This window comes from Meles meles, chromosome 19 (genome assembly GCF_922984935.1).
Source record: "Meles meles chromosome 19, mMelMel3.1 paternal haplotype, whole genome shotgun sequence".
Taxonomy (NCBI): domain Eukaryota; kingdom Metazoa; phylum Chordata; class Mammalia; order Carnivora; family Mustelidae; genus Meles; species Meles meles.
Genome location: NC_060084.1, coordinates 57129966 through 57146706, shown reverse-complemented (window position 1 = coordinate 57146706; position 16741 = coordinate 57129966). Strand labels below are relative to the sequence as shown.

The 16741-nt window shown below is 61.2% G+C and overlaps 2 protein-coding genes across 10 annotated transcripts; both read right to left on the bottom strand.

Moving 5' to 3' along the window:
* Positions 1 to 44: 44 nt before the first annotated feature.
* Positions 45 to 10799, bottom strand: NAT14 (N-acetyltransferase 14 (putative)). 5 transcript variants are annotated; one of them, XM_045987136.1, is made up of 3 exons: positions 10690 to 10799; positions 2578 to 2694; positions 45 to 1803 (listed from the first exon to the last, which is right to left on the bottom strand). In XM_045987136.1, exons 2-3 carry the CDS (start codon positions 2647 to 2649, stop codon positions 1255 to 1257), a joined length of 621 nt encoding a protein of 206 aa, XP_045843092.1. In that variant the 5' UTR covers positions 2650 to 2694; positions 10690 to 10799; the 3' UTR covers positions 45 to 1254. The 5 variants fall into 5 exon arrangements, with proteins under 5 accessions (XP_045843092.1, XP_045843088.1, XP_045843090.1 ...); XM_045987132.1 differs by lacking the exon at positions 10690 to 10799 and adding an exon at positions 3390 to 3697; XM_045987134.1 differs by lacking the exon at positions 10690 to 10799 and adding an exon at positions 3074 to 3244.
* On the bottom strand, positions 3890 to 10866 carry ZNF628 (zinc finger protein 628). 5 transcript variants are annotated; one of them, XM_045987062.1, is made up of 2 exons: positions 10850 to 10866; positions 3890 to 7161 (listed from the first exon to the last, which is right to left on the bottom strand). In XM_045987062.1, the coding sequence occupies exon 2, from the start codon at positions 7154 to 7156 to the stop codon at positions 4022 to 4024; it is 3135 nt and encodes a 1044-aa protein (XP_045843018.1). In that variant the 5' UTR covers positions 7157 to 7161; positions 10850 to 10866; the 3' UTR covers positions 3890 to 4021. The 5 variants fall into 5 exon arrangements, with proteins under 5 accessions (XP_045843018.1, XP_045843019.1, XP_045843015.1 ...); XM_045987063.1 differs by lacking the exon at positions 10850 to 10866 and adding an exon at positions 10690 to 10819; XM_045987059.1 differs by lacking the exon at positions 10850 to 10866 and adding an exon at positions 9404 to 10658.
* Between the last annotated feature and the right edge of the window lie 5875 nt (positions 10867 to 16741).

Genomic DNA, 16741 nt, shown 5'->3' with positions numbered 1-16741 from the left:
GTGTCCAGCTGCAAACCCCCACGGGGAGCCGGAGCCGCCAGGCCCAGCGCCCTGCTGTGCTTAGAGATGCTGCAGGAAGGGCGGGTGGCGGGAGAGGGACCCGGCAGAGGCACGCACAGGCCGCCACCGTCTGCCTCCTCTGTGCAGCCAGGGGACACAGTGAGACCAGGGTGGAGCGGGTGGACCGTGGATCCGGACTGGCAGCAAGAGGGCTTACAGCTAGACACCAGGAAGGACTTCCTGGATTGGGAAAGGGGACTGAGGAAGCCCTCCCGGCTGGCCCTCGTGGGGCTGGATGCAAACCCTTCGGGCCCCCATCTGAGGGGGCTCTGGGTGAACCCCAGGGAAGCCGGAGATGGGGGGCAGGCGGACTAAGCGCTGATTCTAAGGTGAGGGAGGGGGACTCCACACGCACACTCACACACACTCACACACACTCACACTCACACTCACTCACTCCCCCCACCCCCCACTCTGCACCAGGCAGCTGTGAGTCGGAAAAAATGCGGTAATGGGGAGCGTGAGTCAGAGAGCTGGCAGGGAGCAGGGCTGCCGTGAGCTCACTGCCTCCCCTTCTCCCCGTCCAGCCCCCCCACAGCAACAACTCATGTCAAGTCGGGGAAAGAAGAAGCCAGACAGAAGGGGGGGCGCTCAGACACAGACTGGAAAAGGCATCAGAGAGAGAGCTCTGTGCACAGCATTTTTCAGGCTTTATTAACAATCGGGTGCAAAAAACCAGATGGGTCTGGCGGCCCCTCTCGGCTCACCTTCCGGGGAGGGGCCTGGCGTGGGCAGCCCACGCCCTCCTGGCCCTCCTGGCCAGGGCCTCCTTCTGGGTAGGCTACCCTCCTCTGCAAAGGCTCTGCTGACCCGCTCCGAGCAGTCAGTAAACCCCTCCCCAATCCAGGAGGGCCTCGTCCCTGCTTGGGGTGCCCCTGCCACAAGTCCTACCCCATAGGGCGGGCCCGCTGTCCTTCTCCCCACCTCTCTCTCCCGGGCTCAGGCCTGGAACGCGAATGGTTCAACCTTGGCACCAGACCGAGAAGAGGTCTCAGTGCAGACAAAATCTGGGTTGGGGGCTGGACAGTTGACCTCTGCAAAAAGTTCAGACACTACAGGCAGACATTGGCCTGCAGTGGGGTGTCTCGCCCTCTGCAGACCTGCTTCTGGGCCCCGGGCAGGCTGGGGATCCACGGAGGGAGAACCTGCACACAGTTGGCACTCACACAGTGCTCTCCCTCGCGTGCGCTCCGGTCACAGGTCCTTGCTGAACTCCCTCACCAGCGTGTACCCCATGCAGCCCCAGCTCCCCTCAGCCTGGTAGCCACACCCCTCCAGCAACCCTGCCACGCCCCACGCTGCCACCGCCACAGGGACCACGAGCCGGGCCCGGGGCTCCCCCATGCCACCTGCCCAGGCCCGTGCCCGGGATTCGGCAAAGGCCAGCAACCGCCGGCCTACACCTCGGCGGCGGTGCCAGCGAGAGACAGAGAGGCGGGTGACCCGGGCCCCGTCCCCAGCGCTGGAGCCTGGGGCCAGGGCCAGGACCCCACACACATCGCCTGAGCTACGCACGGCCACCCAGGGGCCCCCCAGGCCGCCTGGCGGAGGCAGTGAGCCCCACCGGGCCCGCAGGCCCAGCTTCATGGCTGCCACAGCCAGGAACACGGGCAGGAGAAGGGCCAGGGCGAAGGAGGCCAGGACGAAGCGCAGGCCGCTGCTGGCCGCTGCCAGGAGGAGCAGGGCTGGTGGCCGCGTCAGGGCGTGGAGGGCCACTCGGTTCTCCGTGTCCTTCACACCTGCCTGCGGGCAGAAGGCGCCGTCAGAGCTGGGATCCTGGGCCTTCCCTCCCAGCAGGGCCCCCGTGCTATGGGACCTCCAGGAAGAGGAGAGGGGGTGCGCTGTGCCCAGGCAGGGGTGAAGGGGTGGAGAAGGGAAGGCGCTGTGATGGGGCCTGCAGCCAGGAACAGGCAGGGAACAGCCCGCGTCTGCTCTGGGCTCCGGGAAACAGAGTGTCCGGCACACTGGGTCCTGAGCGAGTGACTGGGGTGGCAGCTGTGGGGGACACACGATGCAGGGGAGCTGCAGGTGTGAGGCTGAGCCCAGAACACGACAGGGGACTGGCCCAGCTCCGAGGAGGCGCATTCTCTGGGCAGCAGGAGGTGGCACTGGGGTGCGGGGTGGGGGTGGGGGTTACTCGGCGCCAGGCTGAGGCCCAAGGGCTCTGCTTGGAGGGTGCTGGGGAGGAGGCTAGCTCCTGTGGGCTGGCGGGGAGGGGGTGTCCAGGCGGGGAGGTACAGAGCTGATGCCACACACATCTCACAGCCCTCCAACTGTGAAAACTTTTAAGTAATCTCTACAGCCAAAGTAGGGCTTGAACTCAAGACCCCGCGGTCCCCACTGAACCAGCCAGGCGCCCCTAAAACCTTTCTGACCCCAGGGGTAGGAAGAAGGCACTAGGAAAGGAAGGGACCGAGCCAGGAAGCCTCTCAGGAGGAATGGATCCCGCTCCGGGAGTTGGGGCTGGCTCAGGCAGGTGTCCGGAGCCGCTCACGAGGCCCCCCCACCTGCTCTCACCTTCAGCATCTCCAGCACCAGGGGTCTCTCATCTTCCCTCATCTCTCGCACTGACAAGTGGCCGGGGGCCATGGCAGCCCCCAGGCTCCCGCGCCCCCGAGGGGAGCAGGCGTGCACCTGGTGAAACAAGCAGGCCAGCGTCAGTGAAGGGCCCCCCTCGTCCCCACAGCGCCCCAGGCATGGGGACCAGCAGCAGCAGGGTCCAGATGGGGACACTGGGGATGCTCGAGCCCCCGAGCAAGGTCCCAGGCAGGACGGGATTCACCCTCACCCCGCGACCTTTCTCAAGCGCCCCGGGCCACCACCACCCCCCCCCCCCCGCTCTGCCCGCCGCGGTGCTCAGCGAATTCCCCCCAAAAGCCCTGCAGACGCCAACATCCCGCAGCCCAGGATCCCTCCCAGGCTCCAGGGCTGCCCTGGGGAGTCAGCGGAACTGCCCCCGCCCCCAAACAGCCAGGGCCTGGACCACGCTCCCTGCCCCGCAGGCGTCCCCGACCCGCGTCGCAGAAGCAGGCACCGCAAGAACCTCTGCAGGTCGCCTCAATCCTTCCACGAGGTATGGGGGCAGCAGGGTCGGGAAGGGGGTCGCCTGCGGAAGTGACGTCACGCTCTCGCTCGAAGGGGGCGGTGCCCGCACCCTGCCTTAGCAACGGTTGCCAAGCATCCTGGCCGGGGCGGGCGGGTGACGGGTTGGCGGGGGAGGCACCGGAGCGGGGAGCAGCGACCCCGGGGGGTTGGGGCAGAGGGAGGAGCAGTTGCGGGGCCTGGCCGGAGGGGACGAGGGCGGCGGGGCCGGGCAGGACGGTACTTACGCGGCCGGCAGAGGAGACACGCACGAGGGCGGTTGCTAAGCAAGCTGCGAGGCGGGTGGGGGCGGCGACCGGAGCGCACCAGTTCTCATTGGCTCTGCGGCCTTCGCGGGAGGGGCCGCGTCCGGTGCTCCGGGCTCCCAAACTCAGATCCGACCCCAGGAACCTCCACCCAAGCCACCTGGGCTCTCTCTCCGTGACCTTCGGGACAGGGATTCCCACCCACCTATTTTCCAGATGAGGGGACCGGTGGGGTGACTGACAGCGAACAAGTGGCACAACCCGGGTTTTAGATCCCGCTCTTCCCCACTCTAGTGACCACCGCGCCTCCTTTTTTTTTTGAGAACAAACAGAACCTCACTTAGAAGTGGCTGGCTCCCAATCGCAAAGTCAGTCCCCAGAGAGCTAGGAAGCAACAGAGAACAAGACTCCCAGCTCCCAAGCGGTGGCTACCGCCGTGACATTGCCCCCACTGCAGCCGCCCTCAAGAGAACACAACCGCAGAGAGGAGATTCTGGTCTTTATTAGCAAGCCCAGCCCGCAGCTCCCCTGCCCCCTGCGCAGCCCAGCCCAGTCCAGCTCAAGCCGGGAGTCCGGGTCTCCGTGTAGGGCCCTCAAGAACCCAGTGGTTCTTTTCAAAATGTGTGCACCAGCTGGACTGTGGGCAGAGTCTGGACAATCTGGATGGAGGGCAGGCCCTGTGGGGGCATGCCTCCGGGGGCAGCGCCAGTGGGTACCACTTGGACCATCTGGGAGGTGGGAGCCGTGGAGATGCCCACTGGAGCAGAGGCTTGGCCCGGTGGTGGTGGGGTCAGCAGCTGCAGCGTGGGAGCGCCTCCCCCACCGGGGCTGTTCTCCAGCAGCTCCGTGGCCGGTGCGCTGCGGATGATGAGCAGTTTCTGTCCCGGTGGGCCTGGGGCAGGAGGCTCTGCCAGCCCAGTGGGGAGGGTCTCTACCTCCTGCACACACAGCTGGGTCTGCTCGCCATCTGCCCCGCTCAGCACCAGGACGCTCTGCAACCCCTCATCTGTCTGCAGCGTCTCAAAAAGCACATCCTGGACGACGCCAGTACTGGTGTCACTATCACCCGGCTCCCCGGGGCCAGGGCCCGCCAGCAGCTCCTCAGCTGTACCACTCTGAACCACCAGCAGGTTGGGGGCCTCAGTGGTCACTGCTCCCCCACTGGGATTGGAGAGCTGGCCTGCCACCGGCTGGAGCTGGACCGTGGTCACCTCCTGAGCCGGCTGGAGCTGGACCGTTGTCACCTCCTGGGCTGGCTGGAGCTGGACCGTGGTCACTTCGGGGGCTGGCCGGAGGGGCTGGAGCTGGACCCCACTCACTTCCTGTGCCCCTGCCTCCCCACCCCCTACATTCTGTAGAACGATGAGGCTCTGCCCTCCCCCGCTGGCCCCTGGGTTGCCCCCGCCCTGAACCCCCAGTCCCCCGGGACCTGGCAGCCATACTACTCCAGGCGCTTGACCAGATTTCCCTGCTGCTCGTGGGCCCTGCCTACCGCGGCTGCTCCCGGCACCAGGACTGGACGAGGGCAGCAGGATGAGCTTGGGGGGAGCCGGTGGGGGCGGTGGCGTGGGGGGCTGGACGCTGCTGGGGATGAGCTGCAGGCCCTGGGCGGTCTGCACCAGGAGAAAAGTCTGGGAGTTGGGGGCTGCCTGGCCTGGGGGCGGGGCCGAAGCCGGGCCCCCTGCCACCTCGAGGGAGAGCGTGGCCTGGAGGTGTGGGAGAACGTGGACGTCTTGGGTGGCAGACGCGGCTGGGGTGGCAGCCAGCGGGGCGGGGGGCTGGGAGCCGGCGGCGGTGGCTGCGGGGCCGGCGGCGGCCGTGGGCGCGGGGGCGTGCGTCCTCAGGTGCCGCTGCAGGTAGGCCGCCATGACAAAGCTGCGGCCGCACACAGGGCAGGCAAAGGGGCGCTCGGCGGAGTGCGTGCGTTGGTGCAGCAGCAGGTTGGACGAGTGCGTGAAGGTCTTGGGGCAGAGAGGGCAGCGGAAGGGCCGCTCGCCCGTGTGCACGCGCTGGTGCTGCCGCAGGTTGGAGGTCTGCGCGAAGCTCTTGCCGCACACACCGCAGGCATGGGGCCGCTCGCCCGTGTGCACGTGCCGGTGGCGCCGCAGGCACGACGTGTTCCGGAAGGCCTTGCCACACTCCCCGCAAGCGTAGGGCCGCTCGCCCGAGTGCAGCCGCAGGTGGTACTGGTAGTGCGAGGACCACTTGAACGTGAGGCCGCACTGGCCGCACGTGAAGGCCCGCAGGCCCGTGTGCACGCGCTGGTGGATGGCCAGCAGCGAGGAGCGCTTGAAGGCCTTGCCGCACTCGCCGCACTGGTAGGGCCGCTCGCCCGTGTGGTCCCGCAGGTGGTAGCGCAGCCCTGAGGAGCCCTTAAAGGCCTTGCCGCACTCCGCGCATTTGTAGGGCCGTTCGGTGCCTGCGGAGGCGGGCGCAGGCGCGGCGGCAGCGGGCGGGGCGGGGGCGGTTGGGGCCAGGGGCTCCTGGGGACAGGTGACCTCGGCAGCCTCCGCCTGGGGGGGCGGGCGCCCGGCAGCCGCCTCTTCCACGTGGCACTGCTGGTGCGCCAGGAGGCTGGCCAGCTGCGGGAAGGCGCCGTCGCAGCTGCCACAGCGGAACGCCTGGCCGCCGGCCGCGCCGTGGCTGTGCTGGTGGCGGGAGAGGCCGGCCACCGTCCGGAAGGACTTCCCGCACGGGAGGCAGGCGAAGCCGGGGGCTGCGGAGGCAGGCGGGGGCTGTGGCGCGGGAGCCGGAGGGGACTGGGAGGGCGGTGGGGCGGGGTCAGCCTTGGGCGCTATAGTGGCGTGCCCGTCCTGGGGCGGGGTGGCGGCCTCGGGCCCCGGGCAGGGCTGGTGCTCCAGGAGCAGCTCCTCGCTGCCGAAGCCCAGCTCGCAGCCCTCGCAGCGGTACACCAGCTCCACCGTGGTCTCCGCCGCGGCCAGAAAGAGCTCCGGCACTACCGGCGGGGGCGCAGGCGGCGGCGGCGGCGCGGGCGCGTGCAGGTAGGCATCCGACACCAAGACCTTGGCGCCGGGCTCGTGCTGCGGCGGGGCGGGGGCGGCGGGGGCGGCAGCGGCGGCGCCGTGTGTGCGCTGGTGCAGCAGCAGGTTGGACGAGTGGGTGAAGGTCTTGGGGCAGAGAGGGCAGCGGAAGGGCCGCTCCCCTGTGTGCACACGCTGGTGCTGCCGCAGGTTGGTGCTCTGGGTGAAGCTCTTGCCGCACACGCCGCAGGTGTAGGGCCGCTCGCCCGTGTGCACGTGCCGGTGGCGCCGTAGGCTGGACGAGTTCTTGAAGGCCTTGGGGCAGTCCGGGCACGGGTAGGGCCGCTCGCCCGTGTGCTGCCGCAGGTGGTACTGGTAGTGCGAAGACCACTTGAAGGCCAGGCCGCACTGGCCGCACGTGAAGGCCCGCAGGCCCGTGTGCACACTGCGGTGTATCTGTAGCAGCGAGGAGCGCTTGAAGGCCTTGGGGCAGTCGGGGCACTGGTAGGGCCGCTCGCCCGTGTGGCCCCGCTGGTGATAGAGCAGGGCCGACGAGCCCTTGAAGGCCTTGGGGCAGTCGGGGCACTTGTAGGGCCGCTCGCCCGTGTGCGTGCGCTGGTGGTGGAGGAGCCGAGATGACCACCGGAACGACTTGCCACACTCCCCACATTCATACTGGGCCGCCGGGGTGGGGGCCGTGGGGCCGGGCTTCTCCCCGGGCCCCTCGGTTGTAGAGGCGGGTGCCATGTCTGCGTGGGAGCCGACCATCACACCTGGCGGGGGATTCTGGGTCAGGGGAAGGCGGGAGCTCACCCCACCTCCACCCAAACACCCCATCTTCTCAACGTGGACATACATCTTTGCCCCTGAAGAGGCAGAGGGGACCACCCCCACCCCCCAGCCAGGGATAGGGAGACTCCCTTAAGATCAGGGCCCCTAGTGGTCCCAGTCTGCCCCAGTGCAAGGCTTTAGGCACTGAAACAAAGTTCTGGAAAATTGGGAAGAGTGCTCACCAGCCATAGGATACTGGCCATCCCCTCCAGGAGGCCAGACAAGTCTGAGAAAGCTATGCGTGGTCTTTAGGAGGCCCAGCACTTCCCCTAGGACTAAGCTCCTTTCCTCTACAGATAGGCGCTGTCCTTGAAGAAGCCTGGGGTCTCTCTAGCACACTGGCGTCTCACACTCTACCCTTCTCCCTCTAAAACCTCATCTTCCACCCCTCGTCAATACCAGCTCCCACCAGTTCCGAATGCCACTGTAACTACAGCCCTGTGAGCATTCCGCCCTCCACCACGCCCCATCCTGCTCGCCTTCTCCCTTTTGGGTATTAATCAAAGCTCCCTAACCTCCCCCAGACCCATAATGGCTCTGCACCCACCACCCCATCCACATCTTCACTTCCTGCCTGGCTGCAGTCTCTCTTTTTAAAACTTTTTTATTTTAAGATTTTATTTTTCTTAAAGATATATTTATTTATTTCAAAGAGAGAGACAGCTTGCACAAGCAGGAGGGGTAGAGGGAGAGGAGAGAATCTCGAGCAGATTCCCGCTGAGCGTGGAGCCTGATATGGGCCTTGATCTCATGCTGCTGAGATCATGACCTTAGCCAAAACCAGGAGTCGGCTGCTCAACCAGCTGTGCCACTCAGGTGCCCCAAGATTTTATTTTTTAGGTAATCCCCATGCCCAATGTGCGGCTTGAACTCACAGCTCTGTGATCAAGAGTCGAGCACTCTACCGACTGAGCCAGCGGGCAGCCTTAGCTTCAGTCTCCCTTTGCGCTCTTTTCCGTGCATCTCAAAGTTCCCGGCACCGCTCACACTGCACTCTTCTGTCCATTCACCACACACACTCCCACCCAGCAGGTGGTACTGGACATGCCTTTGCTCCCCTCAAACATCTCTCCTTCCCCCTCCTCCTCTTCTTAGCAGGTGACCTTGCCACTGAGAACATAAAAGTAAGCAGAAGAGAACGTTCCCATGTTCCAACTGCAAAAGCAGTGATTCTCAACAAGAACAACTGACAACTCTTCCATCCCAGGGGACGATGCCTGGAGACTCGAGCTGTCACCTGGAGGGTCTGGTGCTCCCTGCATCTGGTGAGGGGAGACCAGGGATAATGCTGGACACCCTCCAGTGCACAGGACAGGCCTCCACAGCACTGAACACCACTAGTGCTGAGGCTGAGAATTCTGGAACTACCCCGTCCCCTGCCTGCGGCTGGCCCATGGACTCTGACTTCCCACCTACAACTTTTCCTTATCTCCCGGACTGTTTCAGTGTATCCACAAGCATCTCTCCTCTTTAAAACAAACAACAAAACCCTTCACCTTACCACCCCCTCCAGCTATGGCCTTATTTCTCCCCACCCCTTCTGCAGCAAAGCAACTCAAAGTGCTGTCAAAGTGCACCCGGGTGGCTCAGTCAGTCAGGCATCTGTCTTCAGCTGTGGTCCTGATCTCCAGGTCCTGGGATCAAACCCCGCACTGGCCTCTCGGCTCAGCAGGGAGTCGGCTTCTCCCTTTCACTCTCCCTCTGCGTTCTCTCTTTCTCTCAAATGAAAACAAAACAAAAAACATGCGTTTTCCCCTCTCAAACCCCATCACTCAGATGCTCCTCCCCTGACTCCACTCCTGGCCTCCTTGGTGCTGAATTGCATGGTCTCTGTCCTTACCTACTCTCCTCACCTTGGGACACTGGTGCCTTTTCACCTCCCTGACTTGTGAACTGAGGAGCCCCGGGCTCTGCCGATCCTTGTCCTCTTCCTCATCCACACTGTCTCCCGAGGAGCCCCCGCTCATTCTCAGATCTCAGTCTGTATCTCTGTTTGACACCGTCTCCTCTGAACTCGAATCCCTCTGCTTCAGTGTGCCATACGGACGCCCCACAGACAACTCAAACTTAACATGCCCCAAATCTAACTTGGGGGGTTTGCTCCTGCTTGCTTCGTTCTTAACCCACAATCTCCCTCCCTGAAAACCACTCGGCCCTTCCTCAGGCATCGCCTCTTTCTCTCACCAGCTATGCCCAACCCATCGGCGGGCTCTCCTGTCCCAGCACGAACATATCTGGAATGCGGCCACTTCTCTGAGTCCCCCATTGCCACCTCTGTCCAGGGCCTTCCTCCTGGGTGGGCAGCAGCAACAGCCTCCTAAAACAGATCTCCATGCTTCCAGCCCTACGCTTCCTACCCCAGTGTGCGCCCAACACAGAGGCTGCGGGAAACTTGCCAAAGGCCTCTACAGCTCCCACTTCAGAGAAGACAGATGTCTTGCAGGAGCCTGCAGACTTCGCATGCCCATGGCCGCCTCCCTCCCTGACCTCCGGCTAGCCTCTGACTCTCAAGCCACCCAGTCACCCCCTGGAGCTCTCACCCAGGCCCCGGTCAGGGACCACCCCCTTCCTGCCAGGGTGCTTGCTGACATGTCACCGCGCGGAGGCATTCCCTGCCCCGGACGTAGACTTGCAACCCCTTCCAACACTTCCCGTTCTCTACAGCACGTATCACCCCCCAACCTGCTTCTCATCAGGGTTTCCAACCCTCAGCCCTGTTGAGATGTGGGGCTGGCCAGTGCCGGGGGGCCTGTCCCGAGGGCTGTGGGGCGTTCGGCAGCATCCCTAGCCCTCTGCCCGCTAAATCGAGTGGCATCTTAGTCACTGTCGCACTCCAGCGCCTAAAACAACGTCTGGCAGAGCGAGCCCTGAGAAGACATGTCCTGAATGAAAAAGGCCGGGCACCCCCTTTGGACGGGCTATCAAGATCCCTTTAATACGCTGAGCGTCCTCTTTAAAATGGAAGCAAATCCTTTTAGAGAAGCTGCACGTGCCTTTCGGAAGGCCGAGCAGGCCTGAAACGAGAGCCGTCCGCCCTGTGCCCGAGCCGGACCTATCCTGCCCAAAGCCGGACCACACCCTTCCATCAGGCCCGACTTCCCCTTTAAGAGGCTGCTCCCGCTGCCCACCGAACTCCACCTTTGCTGAGCTAAGCTAGAGGGGGCTTCGAAGCCACCAGGGCTCAGAAGCTACCCCGTCGATGTCTGGGACACTGTCCGCGACCTTTCCACAAGAGGGCCCGTCCTTAGAGGAGAAAAAGCGGGAAGCCGCGGGGAACCGCAGAACCTGACCCGCCCCTCGAAAAGCAGCTCCTTGCCCTTTAAGAGGGCGGAGCCGGCCTAGCGGACGGAAGTCGGAGGTGAAGTAGCGCCTTTCCCTTTAAGGCTTCCCTTCCGGTTTCACGCTCGCCATTTCCCCAACGTCTCCGCCCTCCGGTCCCTCCCCCCACCCCCACCCCTCCGGTCTCTCACCTGCGGCCCCGACCGGGGGAATGAGCGGGGAAGACCTAGGGCTTTCCCGCGGGGGCCGACGGGAAGACAGGGCCCCGGCAGCGGCGGGACGGGAGTGGGGGCCTGAGAGGGGGGCGGGGGCGCGCTCCCTCCCAACAGACCCCGGCGCGAGGCACCCAACCTTTATCGGCGGACTCTCGCGCACACAAACCCCGACGTCGCCGTTGGCGCGTCACGACGCCACGTGCGCCGAGGCCCCGCCTCGCCCCTCCCGTTGGCCTGCGGCGGTCGCTCCTTCCCCGGCGTAAGCGGCGCGCGGCATTGTGGGAGTTGTAGTTCTTGCCCGGCCCCCGAACTGCCTGGTCGTTTCGGAAGTCAGAGCAAGGCCCGGGAAGGCCGGACCTGGACGTGGCGTGGCCTGTTCCCTTTTTTGACTATCGATTCTCCCTCTCTGTCTAGAATTCCTCTGCGGCACCTTGGTTTGCGAACGGCCTGGCAGACCAGGGCTCTGATGCTTCCTGGCCCGGCCCCCAGGCCCTGGTCTCTAATTGCCCTGTTGGGGAAACTGAGGCCCATGAAGCTTCCTAACCCCGCAGAGGTCCCAGCGCTCGCGGTTCCTGGGCGTCTGCTGTGTGCTCGTGTGTGTGGTTGTGCAGGAACCAGCTATGCTTTCTTCATGGCCTGGGACCTTAGGGAACCACTGAGCTGTCCCAGATCCCCATCCCTCCTTTCCACGACAGCCCAGGACGGCCTCAGCCTTTGAGCCATACCGGCTCTTGATACCGGCTCTTGCAGGTCATCCGCCCAGTTTCTCAACCATGGGACTAGTAACATCTGTGCCAGACCGTTCCTTGTTGTGAGGGCCATCCTGAGCCTTGTAGGGGGGGTCAGCAGCCTCCCTGTGCCGGGCCTCCACCTTCTCTACCCCAACACGTCCCCTGGTTGAGAACCACTGCTCCAGGACAATACCCCTCAGCCTCAGCTGTTTGTCGGACCAAAAGGCCCCTCTGCTCCTACCCCACACCTCCTCAACTCCTGCGGGAAAATCGGCCATGCTAGGTGGAGTCCTGTTACAGTCCCAGCCGCACTCAGCCACGAGTCATCCGAGCATCTGCAGCGACCAGCAAGGGTCTGATCGGAAGCAAGCACTACTCATCACTGAATGAATCTCTCAGGAGGTTTCCCATGGCCCCCAGGCAGGCCCAAACTCAGCTGTGATCCAAGCGGATGTGGACCTGTCCCAGCCCTGCAGGATGGTTTTTGCAGTCTCCAGCGAACTCGTGCACGGAAATCCTAGGATTCCAGCTTAGCCCGAACATCCCTTTCACTTCAGCTTTTACCTCCTCTGCCAGAAAGGAAGCTGCCCAGGGACTGGCAGGGACACAGGAGCAGAGCTCTGAGCTACTGAGGAATACAGAGGGGAAGGCGAGAGTTGCAGGCACCAGGGTAGAGTTAGGAGGCCCGGGCTGCCGGGGGGGGGGGGGTTGGTCACCACCTGCTTCTACAGCTCAACTCCCTAAGGTTGCTTCCAGATGGAGGACTCCACACTGGGTCAAGGTGTAGATGTGGAATGTATGGCCCAGCTCGCTGTGGGGAGAACCCAGGCCCAGCTGCTTCATCTCAGGCACTGGGGTCCCTGCAATAGTGAAAGGAGCTCTCCGTGCCAACAGAGCCCCAACCAGCCCCCCTCTACCTGCCAGCCAGCAGGTACAATAAGAGAGGTGAGAGGGCAGAGTCCCAGCACCTGCCCTCATCCGCCATCCCCTACTCTGGAGCCAGAAAGTAAGCAAAGGTTTTGAATCCAATGGCTCAAGCAACTGGCTGTGCAGATTTAACTGCTTTTTTCAAACAGTAGTAGCTAGACACCATGTAGAACCCTCTGCGAGGGGCCTCATGGGGCCTCCTACGGACAAGCAAACTGGAAGTCCAGGCGTCTGAGACACACACAGATGAGATCACAGGAAATCACCAGAGGGGCTCAGATCAGGTCTTGTGGTATCCAGACCCTCTGTCCTGATCCAGGCCCCTCCTGGGTCTTGTCCTTATTGCTGGGGACAGAGCAATAGGGTGTGAGGGCCACAGAAGTCTTGTCCCAGTGGGTTTATATAAAATCTACAGGGGGTGAGGGATGGCAATAAATAAGGAATAAACAAGTGATAATGTATGTATTCTACATGCTGCTAAGAAAAATAAAACAGGAGAGGTGGGTATGGGTGAGTGAAGACCTCTAGGAGTTTAAACGTGGAACCTAGCACACACCACTGCAGGCCCCTGGTGTTCTTGTTTCTGGCCAGCCACACCCTGCCCCCTGTGCTTTTGGGGGAGATTAACCCCCTCAACTAGATCAGGCATCTAATCCAGCCCCAGGCCCTCTGAGCCCCTGCCCCCCACCTTACCAGCCAATGAACCATTCATGCTGGAGGACAGAGCTGGGAATGGGGACTGCAGGCTTTGAAGGTACCCGAGACCTACCTGAATCTTCCCAGGGACCTCGGCTGTTACTCTTGCCCCAAAGGCCCCTGTGTCCCTCTCTGTCCACCAGCATCTCAAAGCTGCCAGCCAAGAAAGGGTTGGCAAGGATCTGCACTCCACCCACCCCCGATTCCAGAGAAAGGCAGCCCCACTCTCACAGGTGGTCAAGGAAGAAGAGAGACCCTGGGAGGAACTGGGGAGCCTGAACCTTTCCCTCTTCCTCACACTCCCCACTCCCTTCCCTGACAGCCACACTGTGGGGGCTGGGAAACGTGTCCTGGGTTTCTGGAACAGTCCAGCTCCAAGGTGGCCCAGCCAGGATGAGAGTCTGGGCCTGCCCTCTTTGATCACAGGGTGGCGCCCCCACATGCTGGAGCCCTCCAATCCACATCCCTTCCCTCTGGAAGGAGGGGGCCTGTGATGTCAGGCTATGCGGAATTAGATTCTGGTTTGGGCCACCCTGCCCATCACTCCGTCTTCGTGATGACCACCTGTGCTCCCTAGAGAGGAGACGATTAGGGGCTGGGGTGACAGATGTCCCTGGAGCACCTGCTCCCCCTACACACAGCAGGAGGCATCGGGACCAAAGACAGGACTCCCTGAGCCAGAGGCTAAAAACAAAATGGCTTTTTTCATCTGAGTGCAGGAAAGAGAGCAGAGATGCACTTTAAGCAAGGTGAGGGGTGGGCAGGAGCCCAGGCGGTGGCCTATGCCTCCCACAGACTGAAGATGCTCCTTTCTGACATCTCTTGGGGCTCCCATGGGTGCCCAGCCAGCCCTGCCTGAATGGGCCTGTCTCCGGGAAGGAGTGTTATCCTCACTTGACTGAGGGGTAAGTAGAGGTCCTCTGAAGTCTCTTGGTCAGGCACAGAACCAGGAAGTGACGTGACATCCTGAACCAGGGAGTGATTCCTGTAATCCGGAAGTGATGTAACCAGGAGTGCCTCCAGCCCCGGAGTCCACCCCCATCCAAGGCCCATCTAGCAGTTCCCCATGTGCATGGTCACATCCCAGCACGGGGGCCAAAGGAGACTCCCCGGCAGTCACCCTGGGTCACACAGTCCCTTCCGTACAGGGAAAACACATCCTTCTGTTTTCAGTAAAAAAATGTGGACAGGGACAGATACGCACCAAATGGCCTCCCCAGGAGTGTCCACCACTTTCCATGCCAATCCCCAGTGACCCACGCCCTTGTACACCAAATGCCTTTTCTTCAGGTGGCCAGTGGACATGTCGGACGTCACTCCCGTGATAGGTTATGTGATATGGTGAAAGTGAAGGGATCTGGGCAGGAGCAGTCAAGGCTCCCTGTCATTTGATGTTAATTGAAAGGAAATGTAACGGTTAATTTTATGTGTCCACCTGACTGAGCCACAGGAAGCCCAGGTATCTGGTTAAACTCAATTTCTGAGCGTGCCTGTGAAGGTGTTTCTGGAAGAGAGAAGCATTTGCATCAGGAGACTGAGTAAAGCCAATGGCCCTCCCCACTGTGGGTGGCCACCACCCAATCCCCTGGCTGGCTAGAACAAAAAGATGCAGGAAGGCTCGATTCTCTCTCTACCTGACTGAGCAGGAAAGCTGATCTGTGCCTGCCCTCAGTGCTCCTGTTCTCAGGCCTTCAGACCCAGCCTGGAATCCACACCATTGGCTCTCTGGTTCTTAGGCCTTGGAAATACACACTGGCTTTCCTGGCCTCCAACATGCAGATAGCAGATCATGGGACCTCCCCCATAATTGCACGAGCCAGCACCATACGGTAGATCTCTTTATATATAAAGTGTAAGATACATAACATCTCTGTCTGTCTCTCGATATAGAGATAGAATAGACACAGATATAGATCCTATTGGTTCTGTTTCCCTGAAGAACCCTAATACAGAAAGGTTGTCCTGGGTGGGCCTGATATTATCAGGTGAGGTCTTTGAAACGGGCTAGAGGTGAGAGATGTGAAATGTCAGTGATTCTGTCCTTGAAGCCACCTGCTTCCATGAGTTCTACAGATGAAAGGAAATGAGTTCTTCCGTGTGAGCCCAGAAGAGGACCCCAACCTTGGATGAGACTGCAGCCCCAGCCCACGCCTTGAACACAGCCTCATGAAGCCCTGACCAAAGGACCTGGTAAGCTGTGGTGCCTGGACTCCTGACCCATGGGAACTGTGAGAAAATCACAGTACATCATTTTAAGCCATGGTAATGTGGTTCTTTGTGACACAACATAGATAATTAATATACTTCTTGTGTTCATTTGCTGGGGCTGTCCTAACAAGGTCCCACAGGCTGGGTGGCTCAATCAACAGAAATTTATTTTCTTATATTTGAGACCAGAAGTCCAAGATCAAGGTGTCAGCAGGGTTGGCTTCTTCTGAGGCCTGCCTCCGCAGCTTGTCTTCTCCCTGTGTCTTCACATGGTCTTCCCTGTACCTGTCCGTGTCCAAATTTCCTCCTCTTATGAGGAGGCATATTGGATTGGATTGGATACCAGGCATATTGGATTGGGCACAGACACATGACTTGAGTTTAGCTTAATTACCCCTTTAAAGACCTTATTAGGAGGGGCCTGGGTGGCTCAGTGGGTTAAGCCTCTGCCTTCAGCTCAGGTCATGATCTCAGGGTCCTGGGATTGAGCCCTGCATTTTTGTGTCCACCTGACCGAGCCACAGGAAGGACTGCTTCCCGCCCCCCCCCCCCCCCGACCTGCCTCTCTGCCTACTTGTGATCTCTGTCAAATAAATAAAATCTTTAAAAAAATAATAAAGACCTTATTTCTGAATAGATACATTTTGACGTATGCGGGTTAGGATGTCAGTGGATGAGTCTGGGGAGACACAACTTAGCCCATACCATGGTGTGAAACATATATGACAGGGTTGGTTGGCCACTGAGTTCTTGGTTGGGAACACCAGGAACCTGCCACCTGTACATTTTCACAATAAATTTTAAGGCAAACAAAGTCCCTCTGAGATTAGGTAGAGAGCTTGCCAATGAGCAGGATGGAGGCAGGGACAGACAAAGGTTTTTTTTGTGGATTTTTTTTTAAGACTTTATTTATTTATTTGACAGACAGAGGTCACAAGTAGGCAGAGAGGCAGGCAGTGAGAGAGGGGAAAGCAAGCTCCCTGCTGAGCAGAGAGCCCGATGTGGGGCTCGATCCCAGGACCCTGAGACCATGACCTGAGCTGAAGGCAGAGGCTTAATCCACTGAGCCACCCAGGCGCCCCTGAGAGACAAGTTTTGTCTGGGTTCCTGACCTGATCCTGACACCTCAGTCCCCCCCCTCCGCATATTAGAGGGGGATTCGGGAGTGGGGTCTCTGCATTCCAGGTGCAGCGAGGCTGGGAGAGGAGGTTTGGGGCAGGGCCCTGAGGTCCAGGCAGAACGTCAGCTTCAAACCCCGCGTAGCTCCTCCTCATTCTTGCCTTCATAAGCCAACTCCTACCTGGCTTACAGAACCCTGGGGCTTCTGTCCACTTCTCTGACTTCACCTCTTCCTCTTGCTCCCTTTGCCTGTGAAGCTCCTGGCTGCCCCCTCTTCCACTCAGGCTGCAGGACAGTTGTCACCTTCTCAGACCTTCTCCCTCCCTCCCTCTCTACCCTTTCCCCAT

What these genes read in the sequence shown, in the direction of transcription:
- NAT14 (XM_045987136.1), bottom strand. Translation starts at nt 2,649, where the DNA reads ATGGCCCCCGGCCACTTGTCAGTGCGAGAGATGAGGGAAGATGAGAGA. An exon ending in TGGTGCTGGAGATGCTGAAG is followed by an intron (nt 1,804 to 2,577) that starts GTGAGAGCAGGT and finishes TTCTGCCCGCAG; the next exon opens with GCAGGTGTGAAGGACACGGA.
- ZNF628 (XM_045987059.1), bottom strand. Translation starts at nt 9,485, where the DNA reads ATGGGGGACTCAGAGAAGTGGCCGCATTCCAGATATGTTCGTGCTGGG. An exon ending in CGATGGGTTGGGCATAGCTG is followed by an intron (nt 7,162 to 9,403) that starts GTGAGAGAAAGA and finishes ATCCCCCGCCAG; the next exon opens with GTGTGATGGTCGGCTCCCAC.